Source organism: Carlito syrichta, unplaced genomic scaffold (assembly GCF_000164805.1).
Source record: "Carlito syrichta isolate Samal-C Ts95f unplaced genomic scaffold, Tarsius_syrichta-2.0.1 Scaffold305791, whole genome shotgun sequence".
NCBI lineage: Eukaryota > Metazoa > Chordata > Mammalia > Primates > Tarsiidae > Carlito > Carlito syrichta.
Window position 1 is genome coordinate 146,297 of NW_007249887.1, and position 15,594 is coordinate 161,890.

General features: G+C 36.0%; 1 protein-coding gene across 2 annotated transcripts in view; it reads right to left on the bottom strand.

Moving 5' to 3' along the window:
* COL5A2 (collagen type V alpha 2 chain) overlaps nucleotides 1-15,594 on the bottom strand; it is a 156,948-nt gene that overhangs the window by 40,244 nt on the left and 101,110 nt on the right. For both annotated transcript variants that reach the window (XM_008062664.2, XM_021714804.1), the window contains exons 17-23: nucleotides 8,846-8,890; nucleotides 6,401-6,454; nucleotides 2,890-2,988; nucleotides 2,332-2,376; nucleotides 2,121-2,219; nucleotides 841-894; nucleotides 520-627 (exon numbers count right to left, since the gene is read on the bottom strand). In XM_008062664.2, the coding sequence (XP_008060855.1) occupies nucleotides 520-627; nucleotides 841-894; nucleotides 2,121-2,219; nucleotides 2,332-2,376; nucleotides 2,890-2,988; nucleotides 6,401-6,454; nucleotides 8,846-8,890 (504 nt within the window). The remainder of the gene's footprint in view (nucleotides 1-519; nucleotides 628-840; nucleotides 895-2,120; nucleotides 2,220-2,331; nucleotides 2,377-2,889; nucleotides 2,989-6,400; nucleotides 6,455-8,845; nucleotides 8,891-15,594) is intronic.

Genomic DNA, 15,594 nt, shown 5'->3' on the forward strand with positions numbered 1-15,594 from the left:
GCTTTGCATTTGCTTTTTCCTCTGCTAATTATCTTCCTGGCTCATGCTCATCTTCAGGTCTCAGCTAAAATGCTATCTTCTCAGAACACCCTATTTCCTAGTCAACTAATCAGACATTACACCACTACCATAAACTCATAGTTACCCTCCAACATGTCACCCTATTATTTTAAAATTTATGTGACACTTATTAAAATGCATAAATATGTTTTTATTTACCTGTTGTCTTGTTTATTGTTCACCTCCCCACTGTGGACCAGGACCATAGACATTCACAAATGCATCTCAAACACAAGTAGCTCAAACTGGCATAGAGTAGTGATTCAGTCAATGTTTGTTGAATTAATGAATGAAGAATGATTGAACAGTTGCCTCATTTTGCTTGCTGATGACTGTACTGAGCTGTGCGAGGCAACTGGAAGTATTTCTCTCAACGGTTCCAGTTTTCCTTACTATTCCAAAACTTACTCATATAATTCCCCACAACTATAAGAATGTATTTTATTGTTCAAATTTTACCCTTTCTCCGACTGGTCCTGGAGGACCAACTGTTCCAGGATCACCTCGGGGACCTCTTTTGCCTTCTTCACCAGGTGGGCCTATTGGGCCCTGAATACCATGGGGCCCCTGTTAAAAACAAAAGGACAGTTACCAGAAAATTCCATTCGACAAGGGATTTATAGTTGGAAGACTCATTCAATGAAGTCAGTCACAGATCTTAGAGTATATGAAACAAACTATTTTCATCCCAAGCTATTGTAATTATCATTGCTGTTACTTTAAAAAGTATAGTAAATAATATTTGTGTTCTTATCTTTTAAAAAAATAACAAAGTCTTACTGGTTCCCCTTTTGGGCCAGCCTCTCCTTTGAAACCTGGAACTCCCGGATCACCCTAAAACAAAAATATTGATAGTTGTAAAAACTTGGACATTTAGTCAATCCAAACTGCCCTAATTAATCACGATAAATAAGCCTTAAAAATTATCTGCAGTTGAGTCTGTATTAAATCTTACTGATTGAACACCTTTTTTAAATTTTCAAATTTTGTTGAATGTGTGTACATTTTAATAACATTCAATATAATTCGGTAGTGGTTTATTTCATAGTAGTCGTAAAAAGATTTATTTTTTAAATTGTTTTTGTATTATTTAGTAGAATAACTAGAATTATTCAATTATGTTCAATTTGATGATTAAAATTAGAAATAACAATGACAACTTCTCCAGATAAATCTACTTAGGCTGTATTTCAGGATATAGATTTGTTCACCCAGAATCAAAATAATTGTGTAATTATGTTCTATTTATTGAGAATTTGGCAATTTCAAATAGGGCATTTCATCTATAAAGTACTCTGGGGTTTTGTGTGTTTCTGTCTTTAAACACCAGTTGTAGTTTATGTTGCAGGAATCAGATTGCTAAATTCAGAACATGGTAAAATCAAATGTGACATATCAGCAATGTTCTTTTTTTATTTTTTTAACAATTCTGTCACTGACACTTATAAAGGATTTATCAGTGTGACCACATTACTTGGAACAGAATCTAAAATATGTGTTTGAATACGTATTCTTATATGCCAAGCTAAAAGCTATATAAGCACAATTTCTCAATGTGTTTATTTCTTATGGGTTCATCAAAATATTTTTGCTAATAAATAATTGCTGCAAAATAAGTAAACTCATTCAATATGAATTGAAACAACTCTTCAAGAATAACTCTCAAGAAATAGCTATTGAACCAATTTTTAGCCCAATTGGCATTATAAATCCCTGTTAAACCTCCATATTTCCTCACACTGGTTTGCAAAATATTTCCATAACATATATTATTTAACTATTCATAAACTATATGAAGTGGACCATAAAGTTATTACTTTATTATTTTTAAATAAAAGAGCACTAAAATTTAACATACTGTAATAATGCTCCACTTAGAATTTAACATCTAAACTGTACATTATCTTTTGGCTTTGCTTTATAAAAACTTCTGTCTTCATTCCCTCATTTGGATAAATCACATTATCTATGCTTCTTTGCATAGCATTACATGTTATTACTCTTGGCACTCTTAGTTGGATTATATTTTAAAAGATGATAGTTTTTTCAAAGGACTTTACCGATTGGCCTCTAATTCCCTGAGGTCCAGTGCTACCCTGAGGTCCTGGAGATCCAGGTGGTCCTGCCAAGCCAGGAGGGCCAGAAGTACCTGGAGAGCCCTATCAGAGAGCAAAAGTGATGTGATGAGCAGAGGCATAGGTAGCAGTCTAGAATCAACATCTCAAGGATCACATCTATTTGAACTTCACGTGGCATAAATGCCGTACTCACCGTTGGGCCTTTGGCACCAGGCGTACCATCAGTTCCTATTGCACCCTAAAAGGTACACAAAAGTTTACAAAGTATTAAGCTATATTTAGGCACATATAGGACAGTACTCAGCAATCCAGGCATCTTTCAAGAGGAGGTAATTGTTTATAATTAGCCACCCTTATGTCATAAAACTCATGTCTTTAGCTTATTCTCTTTTACATAAAATAGGCAAAACATGCAGAGTTGACAGGAAAATGTGTTTTTTCATTAGTTTTTTCACATTCATTCAGAATTCAAAGAGAGTATAGAAAATTGTGTAATTCAAAATAGCTAGAAGAGAAGATTTTAAAAGTTTCCAACACATAGAAATAAAACTTGAGGTAATAAATATTATAAATACCCTGACCTGATCATTGCATATCATATGCATACATCAAAATATGACATGTCCCACATAAACATGTACTAGTATTATGTATCAGTAAAAAATAAGTTGCATTTGTTCTGATGTTGTAAAATATATCTAGCTTTCTGGGTTAGACATATGTCTAGTCCTCAGATGTGCTAGGAACTTACAGGAAGACCTTGAGAGCCAACTGGACCCGGCGGCCCAGTTTCACCTCTCTGTCCCTGAGGACCTTCAGGGCCTCGTGCCCCAGTAGGACCTGCTTCCCCCTAAAAGGGTGCAAAGGGATAGGTTAATTTGAGAAAAATCCTAGAGTGACATTGTACAAAGTTGACCGCCTATTTGGAGTTTTACATTTTAAACCCAACATTTAAACCCAAACATTTAAACCCAAAACATTTAAAGGGGCTAAGAGAACCAAGAGGTTTATCAGGAAGCATGCCAACCTAGTTTAAGGTTGCCCACCTCCTTCTTATAGGATGATGCTGGTGGCCTCTTCACTAGGAATATTCTCCATATCCCAATCTCTAGTAATAAAAGTGCTATACATCTGTCAGGTTCGCTTATGTTTTCCCTCTGAATTCCCACAAAATCTGGATTTTTTTTAAAACCACATCCATCAGAATGTTTTACTTATTATATATTTAATATTTAAGAGAATCTAGATTTATAACAAAAAAACTAGGGAGATTTCTACAACAGGCACACCAAATTACTCAAAGAACTAGAGTAGATAATTTTATACCTACAATTTACGTTTAATATGTTCTTATAAATATTCAGGTTTTCAAACCCATTTTTGTATAAATGGAAATAGCAGAAGTACATTGAGACTCTGTAAACCACACAAATAAAATGAGAGAGATTCACTGTGCTTGCAGAAGTTGTGTCTAATCTGCAGAGACCGTCTTTAAGTCTAGCGATGCACTGCAACAATTAAAGCTTGAGGCAATCATCAGAGCATACAGCAAGTTATTTCCTAATGTTTCTAAAACAACCCATATCAGCTAAAATGCTGTAAGATTCATACAATAGTTTTTCAAATTTGTGAGACTCACTGCGAAAGCAGTTCATATAAAATTGTATACCATTCTTACCGAACAAGAGAGTTTCCTTGCTACATAAGAAATATTGCAAATTATATTTCTTAGTATAAAACATACTTTAACTTATAAAAACTCAATTCCATTAACCTTCAAGAAAACATTTATTCAGAAAAGTGGAAAACATTGGAGCTTACAAATGTCTTAACAACTTTTGACAATATATAAGCAAAACCCCACCTATTTTTGAATTTAAAAAAAAAAACTTATTTGATAGGATTTTGCGTGTGTGTGTGTGTGTGTGTGTGTGTGTGTGTGTGTGTGTGTGTGTTGGAGGTCTCACTCTGTCACCAAGTGGAATACAGTGGCATCATCATGGTTCATAGCAGCCTCCACTCCCTGGACTCAAGTGATCCTTTCCTCTTAGCATCTTGAGTAGCTGGGACTAGGCGTATGCCACCATTCCCAGACAATTTGTTTATTTGTCTATTTGCTTGTTTTTTTGTTTGCTTTTTGTAGAGGTGAGGTTTCACTATGTTGTCCAGACTAATCTCAGTCTCTTGGGCTCAAGCAATCCACCCATCTTTGCCTCCCAAAGTGCTAGTATTATAGGCTTGAGCCACCGCATTCTACCAGACAGGAATTTTAAAATAATTTTTAAAAAGCACAGTTAAGTGGTCCAGGTAACCTAACATCTGTCTTTATTCCAAGCAAAGATAGTGAGTTTGTCTATTTAATCCAAATGCAGGATGCTTAACTGAGTTTTAATTCACATTTTTTTAAAAAATCACTTTTAGTATATATTTTTCCCAAGCAACATTTGGGACATATTTATACTAAAAATGTATTATTTGTTTATCTGAAATTCAAACAATTTGGTTGCTGTATTTTATCTGGCTTATTACGTAACTACATGGATCTAATCCTAGAGAGACCTAGAAAACTAAAATTCTAAACAATAGAAGGCTCATCGGTATTGAAGTGCGTAGAACTGGATGTGGAAGTTTATTCTTCATCCAGAGAGCCAGAGACCATGGTAGAACCTTACTGGAAGAATAGAATTCTGGTTAAAAAAAAAAAAAAAAACCCAAAAATTTTGTGATGAGGAAAAGGCAGGGAAGCAAAGACAGAAAATTTCTAACAGAAACAGTTTCACTAAATGTTTGAGTTTTATTAAGTGGCTTTCAGTAGCCAACAACCAGTCCTACAAAAACCCAGGAGAAGAAGGAAGTGTCTAGGGTGAAGGGTTGTATAAACTATGAATGGCAAAGAGATTTAACTGGAAACCACAGTTAGACGAAAAACCCCATGCTGCTAATTCGTAGTACTAGGCTTTGCGAGTATTCCTTCCTTAATTTTCTAACCAAAATTCTCTAACCCAAACTCAGTTTGGGAGTGAAGTGTCTCACATTAAGAGGAAAGGGATTTTTCATATTTTGATTGGGGCATATGTGGAGTTTTGAGCAAGAATCAGTAGAAGTGAGATTAGGACCTCAGGAAGCAGATCAAATTCAGAAGGGGACCCAAGAAGATCCCACCACTTGAGTTCACATTGAGTTCTCAGTGAAAGCACCATTTCACATGACTTAAGACATGGTTTCAAAGTAGCAGAGGGATAATTTGATTTCATGCTGCTCACATTTCAAAGAGTTTTAATGCCAGCTACAAACCTGTTTAATTTAGGATTTGTTTCTATGATTAAATCCAATTTGAGTAGCACTACAAATAATAAACATGAACCTATATTGAAGATGTCCTCTGCATCAGGAGCTATGCTAAGGATTTACATAGATTATCTCACTTAATCCTCAACAAAATTTCCTGAGAAAACAAGCTTTAGAGAGGTCAAGTGACTGCCTGTGGCCACAGTCACCTTTGTACAGTAGAATTTTCTGAGTTAATCTCTTCTTCAAGATGAAGAAAATACTATTGCCAGAGGGAAACTGGATGTGGGGCAGTAATCAAATGTGTTTTTTAAAGTTTGAAATCAGTGTTCTGAATTAATTCACTAGTTTAGCTAATATAATCTTAATATTCTCCTACTGCACTCATTGAATTTATCTCAAAGAGCTGAGAGAAAAAACACACTGTGACTCACTACAAATGTAAATCATCCCAGCAGAATACTTTAATCCCTTCCCATATGGAAAGCCAAATCTCCTACCTGTCCACTCCTTTAACAGCTGTGTAGAATTGGTGAGGGGTGGGTGCAAAGGGATGGCCAGCATTGCGTGAAAGAGCAGCCTTTCTACAAGCTCTGATTTATTTTAACCTCCTATTGTTTAGAACATTCTTTTGTTTTTTACACCCATACGCTTTATCTAAGAACAGGTTCCAACTCAGTTTAATGCACTTATTCCTTGGAGCTGTTTCAATTGTCTGGCATTAGAGTCCTAACACAACAGATTCTTTGATATTATAGTCATCTGATTATAAGTCATTCTCCTTTAATTGCACATTACATAGGTAATTTCATTTTTTGTTTACTTTTTTCCCTATCACAGTGGACAATGAACATACTCTAGGCCCTTTCCTTCGTTAAGAGTAACTTCCATACTCTTCAGTTAATGAAATGTCATTCTTTACTTTGGGACTCATGTAATCAAGGAGAGTTAAATACTATGTATTAACATCTTACCTTCATTCCAGGATTTCCTGGAAAACCAGAAGAGCCAGGTATCCCAAGAGGACCCTATTAAAAGAAACCAGAAAAGTAATCAGACATGTATTTAATTAGGACATTTTTATCTTTTGGCATCATTTTGTATTTTGACATATAACACAAGAATAATTTGCTTTGTACTTCACGATCACAAAGATAATAGTGCAATTTTATTAGAAGTACCCTTCAACATTGATCTAAAGTAGTGCTAAAAAATATATCCAATGTTATTAAATGTGATAATTGGGTTAACCAGTTATAGCATATGAGATTAAGTCAGTCATAAAAGCAAATTGTTTGAAACAATTACCTCTTGAGAGATGTACTTTCTTTGTGTTAACCAAGTAATAAAGATTGTTTTTAGAAAGTTACATTTTTTACCAAAATCTAGAACTTCATTTTATGATAATGATGCTTAAGAATCATCTGACTGGTACCCCACAATATCAAAATTAAAAACATCGATAAATTAAAAAAAAAAAAAGGAATCATTTGACTGTTTTACAGTGATTTTCTTTTTAAGGCAATAATAAATAGATATTTACAGTAGTCTACATTTGGGAACACATGCAAAGCATTTAAACCATTAATTTAAAAATCTAAAGGCTAGAATTAAAAGAAATGATATGTATAAAAGAGATTTCATTCTAGGTTACCTACTTCTTTGAGGATTGTATTTTATTTAATCAGTTTTGAAATAATAAAAGCATGTTCAAAGTATACTTCTTTTTTTTATCCTACATTTTGTTTCCTCTTTATGAGCAACAAAAGAAAAAAGATCCTTGGGGCATATAACTTCAATTGCTATAATTCTATTTTACTTTTGGCATATGGGAAAAATGAATAGCTTTACTTTTTTTTTCAATATTGGCCCATGTTAATTATGAATATTCTCTACAACACTCTTTTTCTCCCTTAAGATTTTCTTTCCTTGGTGTTTTATTAGCACAATTTGCATTGTGGAGATTGACTCAACTTTTGCTGTTTTCTACAAGATAAGATTGTTCCATGAGCTACTTAGTTAAGAGCATTTCCATTCATAACTTTGTGCTCAATTACTATAAAATTCTTTAGGGAAAAAATGGCTATGGAAAATATTTGTAAATACATTCATATATTATAAAACTACTTTTTGTCTTAGAGCAAAATCATTATTGATGATACTATGGAACCAGTAGAATTGATTTCTGAGTCACCTCTAAAGATTAGATGCTTCTGGGAAATACAGCAGATAATTAAGAGCAACTGGGGTTAGAAAAATGGGAGAACTATTGCAAGTAAGAGAAACAGAAACAAGGTGAGTCATATACTAGAAATTTGTCAACCTGCAGAATTTTGCCTTTGTAACTTACTACTAGTAGCTAAATAAATGCTTAGATTTCATCTTTAAATGAGAGTTATAGTTTCATAATTGGAGAAATCGTGCAACGCTAGAGCAAAATACAACAACCTTGTCAATACTGGGCATAAAAAGAACAATACACAAAATATTAGCACATCTTGAAATGTCGCTGTTTTTCATTTCATGTTACACTTTTACTCCCGTGGATTATTTATTGCCTGCATGTTAAAAATTTCCAATCTACGTTTGCAATTCCAATTTTCATCCTGAACTGCACTCTGGCATATCCAATCACAAAATGGAACATATCTCTTCCCATCCTAAATTCAAACCCACAAGCAGTAGCCTGTTCATCTCCCTGTATTTCTAATCTCAAATAAAGTATCCATTAGACGCCTTAAACCAGACAGCTAAGTTTCTTAGCGCATTGATAAGTAGTCTGCCTGTTACCATAATGTGAACTTTAGCTCACGTCTCTATAATTTCTCTCTGGATTTAAGTCAATAATATTCAAACTCATCCTTTAGTCGTAGCCATCTTTAGCTCATCTGTTGCATTACCAGCAGATGATCTTTCTGGTCATGTTCGTATGTTTAAAACACCTGAATGGTCTCCCATTAACTACTTTAGGAAAAAAGCTCAAAAACCTTTTATCATGGTAAATGTTGCCTTTATGATATAACACCTGGCTTCCAATTAAAATTCACCTTCCTAGCATTTTCTGTGCTCACATGGGTTTTCATGTATCCATCCTATGGACTATGCTATATTCTTGCCCATTTAGTATACTTATCTTTCAAGACTTGGCTTGAAAGTTGCTCCTTTTTAAGTCTTCCTTTGCATCCATCTTCCACTGTAGGCCTAGGTACTTCCTCCTCTATGTTGCCATAGTCAGCAAGAGTATTACACAAGAATACTAATTAACAGATCTCTCTTCTTCAATAGAACCGTCTTGAAGACAAGTTCTGTGTGTTTATCATCTTTTTTACTCCAAGTGTCTGAAACACAGTGAGTGCCCTGTAAATGTTTATGAATGGAAAAATGAATTAATTAATTAATATGAAAGTAATATAACTTACCATCGGTCCAGGTTTTCCAGGCATACCATGAGCACCTCGTTGTCCCTAATTAGGAGGAAACAAAAGACAGCATAAGATTAAATGTTACAGAATTTTTCTCATAATTCATTTGTTTTATAAAAATTTATATTATTAAAAACTAAAGAATAAATATTAACGTTAACTGGTAACAATCTTTGCTTGGTTTTAAATAAAGCTTATAATGTACATTTCATTTATTGTCTTTCTTTCTTTAAATTTTTTATTTTAAAGATGTGGGGTACAATTCAGAGTTAGGTATACAAATGTTCATTATGCAGTTACCCTTGCTGATGAGGTGTACTCTTCCCTCCCTTAGCAGTTTCCCTCAACTGCCAATCCCACCCCCCATCCCCTGGTAGTTTCCCACTACTGCCAGTCCCCTTTTTTTATTTTTTTAGTATTATGGTAATTGTTCAAGGTTTGCTTAGGAGTGAGAATATATGGTACTCTGTTTTTTGTTTCTGTGATAGATCACTGAGTGTGATAGACTCCAAATTTGTTCAAGTTGCTGCAAAGCCCATATGTTTGTCCTTCTTTATGGCTGTGTAATACTCTATTGTGTATATGTACCATATATATATATGTACATATATACATGTACCATATATACCAAATATATATATATATATTTGGGGGGGCAGGCCAGTTTCAATGGGTAGCATGGTTGGTTCCATGTTTTTGCTATTGTGAATAGTGCTGCAATAAACATACATGTGCAGGTATCTCTTTGGTAGAATGATTTGAGTTCTTCCAGGTATATTCCCAACAAGAGAACTGATGGGTCATATGGAAAGTCCATTTCTAGTTCTTTCAGAAATCGCCACACTGTTTTCCAAAAAGGTTGCATAACATTTCTCTGCATCTGCGCCAGCATCTGTTGTTTGTTTTATTAATGATGGGCATTCTTACTGGGGTTAGGTGGTATCTCAATGTGGTTTTGATTTGCATTTCTCTGATGATTAGTGAGGCTGAGCACTTTTTCATGTGTCTGTTAGCTGCCAACATTTCTTCTTCTGAGAAGTGTCTATTCATGTATTTTTCCCACTTTTGATGGGGCTGTTTTGTTTTTTTACTTTGGCACATTTGAGTTCCTGGTAGATCCTAGATGTTAGGCCTTTGTCAAAATATACAGTTGGCAAATATTCTTCTCATTCTGTGGGCTGTCTCCCCACTCTTTTGATGGTTTCTTTTGCTTTGGAGGAACTTTTCAGTTTGATGAGGTCCCACTTGTCTATCTTCTCTCTTATGGCATGGGCACTTGGGGTTTTATCAGGAATTGGTTGCCAGTTCTAATTTCCATAAGGGTGTCTTCTGCATTTTCTAAGATTCTTATAGTTTGAAGTTTTACATTAAAGTCTTTATCCATTTAGAGTTGATTTTGGGGTATGGTTATAGGTAGGGTCCTGTTTCAATCTTCTCCATGTGATCAACCTGTTTTCCCAGCAACATTTACTGAATAGGTTCCTCTCTCCTTAGTGGTTTTTGGTGGAGGCTTTGTCAAAGATGATTTGGTTGAGAAATTGAGATTTTACTTTCAGAATCTCTATCCTGTTCCATAGGTCTGTATGTCTGTTCTTGTACCAATACCAGGCTGTTTTGATTATTGTAGCGTTATAGTAAAGTTTGAAGTCTGAAAGTGTGATGCCTCCTGCTTTGTTTCTTTTGCTAAGGATTGTTTTGGCTACATGTGGTCATTTATGTTTCCATATTAATTTCTGTATTGTCATTTCCGGGTCTGAGAAGAATGATGTTGATAATTTAATGGGTATTGTATTGAATCTGTAGATTGTCTTTGGCAAGATGGACATCTTTAAAATGTTGATTCTTCCTATCCATGAACGTGAAATATTTTTCCATTTATTTGTGTTTTCTTGGATTTCTTTGAGCAGTGTTTTGTAGTTCTCATTGTAAAGGTCTTTCACTTCTCTGGTGAGGAAGATGCTGAGGTATTTTATTTTTCATTTTTGTGTGTGTGTGGCTATTATGAATGGGATTGTGCTTTTTATTTGGTTCTCCGCCTGCTTTTTGTTGGTGTATAAGAATGCAACTGTCTTTCGCACATTTATTTTGTACCCTGAGACTTTGCCAAAGTCCTTTATCAGTGCAAGCAGGTTCTTAACATATTCTCTTGGATTTTCGAGGTATAGGATCATATTGTAAGCAAAGAGGGATAACTTAACTTCCTCTTTTCCTTTTTGGATACCCCTGATTTCCTTCTCTTGTCTAATTGCTCTAGCTAGGATTTCTAACACAATGTTGAACAAGAGGGGTGAGACTGAGCAGCCTTGTCTTGCTTTGGTTTTCAGGAGAAATGTTTCCAGTTTCTGTCCATTTAGCAATATGTAGCTGTGAGTTTATCGTAGATGGCACTTACTATTTTGAGGTATGTCCCTTCTATACCTAGGTGTTTGATCAAGAAAGGATGCTGGATTTTATCAAAAGCTTTTTCTGCATCTAATGATATAATCATGTGGTTCTTGTTTTTACATCTGTTGATGTATTTAATGACATTTATGGTCTTGTGAATTGAACCAGGCCTGCATCCTAGGGATGAAGCCTCCTTGGTCATGGGGGATGAAATTTGAGATGTGACGTTGGATCCAATTTGCTAGAATCTTGTTGAGGATTTTTGCATCTATGTTCATAAGGGATATTGGCCTGTAGTTCTCTTTTTTTGCTGGTTCTTTACCTGGTTTGGGTATCAGTGTGATGTTAGCTTTGTAAAATGTGTTGTTGAGAATTCCATCTTTCTCAATTGCCTGGAATACTTTCAATAGGATTGGTATCAGCTCCTCCTTGTATGTTTTGTAGAATTCTGTTGGAAGGCCTCCAGTCCAGGGCTTTATTTTTGTAGGTAGTTTTCTTATGTCACAGCCAATTTCCTGGGTTGTTCTTGGTCTATTTAGAGGCACAATGTCTTCTTGTTTCCACCTTGGGAGGTTGTGTGATGTCAGAAAGTCCTCCATTTCATTTAGGTTATCAAGTTTGTTTCTATACAGATGTGCTTAGTAATCTCTGATAATCTTCTGTACTTCTTCGAGATCAGTTGTGATTTTATCTTTTCCATTTCTGACTGTGTTTATTTGGGCTTCTTCTCTCTTTTTCTTTGTCATTCTGGCTAGAGGTCCATTGATCTTATTAATTCTTTCAAAGAACCAGCTTTTTGATTTGTTGATGTTTTCTATGGTATTTTTGTCTTCTATATCCTGTATTTAGACTCTTACTTTGGTGATCTGTATTCTTCTGCTAAAGTTAGGGTTTTGGTGGTCTTGTCTTTCCAGCTCCCTTAGGTGATTTGTTAGGCTCTCAACTTGTGATGTTTCCATTTTCTTGATATGTGTTCATGGAGATATAATTTCCCCTCTTAGAACTATTTTCATGGCATCCAAGAGATTTTGGTAAGATGCTTCTTCATTTTCATTTGTTTCCAGGAATCTTTTAATTTCTGTTTTGATTTTGGTGTTGACCCAGTAGTTATTCAGTATCATGCTGTTTAGTGTCCATGTCTTTGTGGACTTTGGGGAAGTTTTATTGGTGATGCTATTTATTTTTATTCCACTGTGGTTTGAGAAGGTGCATGGCAATATTTCAACCTTATGAAATTTGTTTATGTTTCATTTATGGCAAAGGATGTGATCGATCTTGAAGTACATTCCATGAGGTGGTGAGTAGAATGTATATTCTGTGGTTGTTGGGTGGAATATTCTGTAGGTATCTATATAGTCTATTCGGTCAAGCATCAAGTTGAGGTTCTTGATCTCCTTTTTGATTTTTTGCCTCGATGATCTATCTAGGGCTCTTAGTGGGGTATTCAAGTCCCCAGCTATAATAGTGTCAGAACAATATCTTTTTTTAATTTGCTTTGTTGTTTCTTTATAAATGCTGGTGCTCCAGTATTGGGTGCATATATGTTTAGACTAGATATTTCTTGTTGATGGATTGAACCTTTTATCATTATGTAGTGTCCTTTTGTACCTTTTAAAATTTTTGATAGCTTAAAGGTGATTTTGTCTGATATTAAGATTGTGACTCCTATCTTCTTTTGTGATGCATTTGCCTGGAAGTTCATTTTTAATCCTCTAACTTTGAGTTTGTATGCGTCCTTTGTGGTGAGACGAATTTCCTGGATGCAGCAAATAATTGGGTCATGGTTTCTTATCCAGGTTGCCATTCTGTGTCTTTTCAGTGGACCATTGAGTCCATGTATATTCAGGCTGATTATTGAAATGTGATGGTTTTATTTCTGCCATGAGGTTCTTATAAAGTTTTTCTTTGTTTGTTTGCTTGTTTTCTTTTAGTTTTGGGGTTGATGTATGTGTGTTTTTGCAAATTTACTGTTGCAATGAATTCTCTGTTGATTCTGTGCTCTTGGGAAGTGTGTAGTCATTCTTTTTTTTCTTTCTTCTGTGCTTAATACCTTTTGAAGTGTCTCCTGTAGAGCTGATCTGGAAGCTGCATAATCTCTTAAGGATTGGATGTCTGGGAAGCATTTTAATTCTCCATAGCTGATGAAGCTGAGCCTGGCTGGGTAGGAAATTCTTGGTTGAAATTGTTTATCTATGAGGATGTTGAATATTGGGCTCCAGTTCCTTCTTGCTTGTAGTATTTCTGCCAATAGGCAAGCTGCTATTCTGATTGATTTTCCCTGTTAGGTACTCTATCCTTTCTCTCTTACTGCCTTTAGGAGTTTTTCTTTTGTGTCTATTTTGTGTAGGCAAGTTACTATGTGTCTAGGGGTTGGTCTTCTTATTTGATGTCTTGTGGGGGTTCTCTGTATCTCTTGTGTTTGACTGGTCACATCTAGTGAGATGGGGAAATTTTTTTCTTAGATAATCTCCTGGAATACTTGCTCCAAGGTGTTCTCCATTTCCCTTTCTTGTTTGGGATACCAATCAGGCATAGGTTCAGCCTCTTGATATAATCACACATTTCTTATAGGCTTTATTCTTTCTTTTTTGAGTCTTCTTTCTATGTTTTCTACAGATCAGGTTAATTCCATGTACTGGTCTTCAATTCGGAGATTCTTTCCTCTGCTTGATTGATTGTGTTTTCCATGCTTGTCATCTTGTTATTTATTTCCTGGATGAAATTTTTTATGTACAAAATCTCTGTTACAAGCTTTTTCAGTGTTGCATCTTGTCTTTCTTGAGTCTTGCTCACTTTTTCCATCCATTTCCTGATCCCTGTTGTATTCTGGGGTAAGTTGTTGGTGACTTCCATTGTTTGGGCTCTGAGGTCCAATATTTTTTAGGAGTTTTCTCTTTGTTGCACTTGAAATTACCAGTGGTCTTCCGTTGGCTTTTCCTCATTTGTGACAGATCTCTTTCTTTTCTCTTTAGTTCTGTTATTTAGTGTCAGTGAGAGAGGCTTTCACTTCTGATATTTGCTCTGACCTCTATGCTTCCCTGATCCAGGCTCTGGATTTGTTCCCTGATCTCTTTGGAGTTCTTCCTCATCTTTTTCTGGCCATACCCTTTGTCCTGTGGGTAGATCAGAGTAGGGGGTGGGGCACCTGAGACTCAGCACTCCTCAGGAAACTCCAAAGTTTGTACTTCTAGGATACTCCCTCTGTGTCATGGTCATCCCCCGAATAGTTGATCCACTGGTCACAGAGATCACATGTTTTGCTCCATGGTTAGCAAGTCAGAGCACTTTCCTGTCCCATTTTCAAGATGGTGGCAGGGCACCTCTTTCATCTTCTGCAGTGGGGCTCTGCCTCTGAGCTCCCTCCACAGTTTTTGCTGCCAGTGTCCAGTCAGGCACTGCAGTGGTGAGGCAAAGCCTGGAGCCAGCAGTCTCTCCCCCACCACTTCTTCCCAGGAAGACTTTTGTCAGCTTAAAAAAAAAATGATGCTTGGCTTCTGCAACCCAGGAAGTGCTAGGGACCAAGCAGAGCAGCTGCAGCACCAGCTCTTTCACCAGAGGGCCCTGGCCACTTGCTCACAAGCCCCTACTTGGTCAGTCCCTCACACCATCTTCTTCCCAGAAAGGGTTTTGTTGATTTTTTTAAAAATGGCACTCATCTTCTGCCTCCTGGGAATCGCTAGAGTCCAAGTCAGGCAGCTGTGGCACAAGCCACTTCACCAGGAGAGCCCTGGTCACTTGCTCCTGAGCTCTCACTCAGTCAGCCATTCACACACCCACACACTCACCAGCATGTACACAAAATTTTCCATACACTCACTCACACTGGGACTCGCATAGTCTGACTGGCTTGGCTGCCATCTTCCCACTCCTCTCCATAACGTACATTGAAATATACATTTAAATAAAGCTTATCATGTAGTAATAAACACATCTCTCCTTACTGCAATTTAAAAAACAAGATTGAGAAAGTGTAAGTGACTAAAATGATTCTTTTTACTTTAATGTATCACTTTCTATCATGTGAGCTTAGAGACAATGGAATGTAAACACTTCAATCTTCTTAATAGCAAGATTAAGAAGGAATATCCTCCTTATAATTAAAATAATAGTTAAATACACACACAGAGAAATTAAGTTGTAGTGAATTCTGTGAGTTTCACCCAGATTTCCCTTCAGGACTGACATTTTATTCTATCAACTGGATTGTCACCTACATGTGGTTCATAGTTGAGACTGTCCCCAGAAATTGCCCTCAACCAAAGAGAGTTAGCTCTCTCAAGATTGTACCCCTTCCTGACTCCAAGTGGGGTTATAAAGGGTTGGCCCCTATTCAAGAGAAGCCTAAAGAGACATCCCAGATC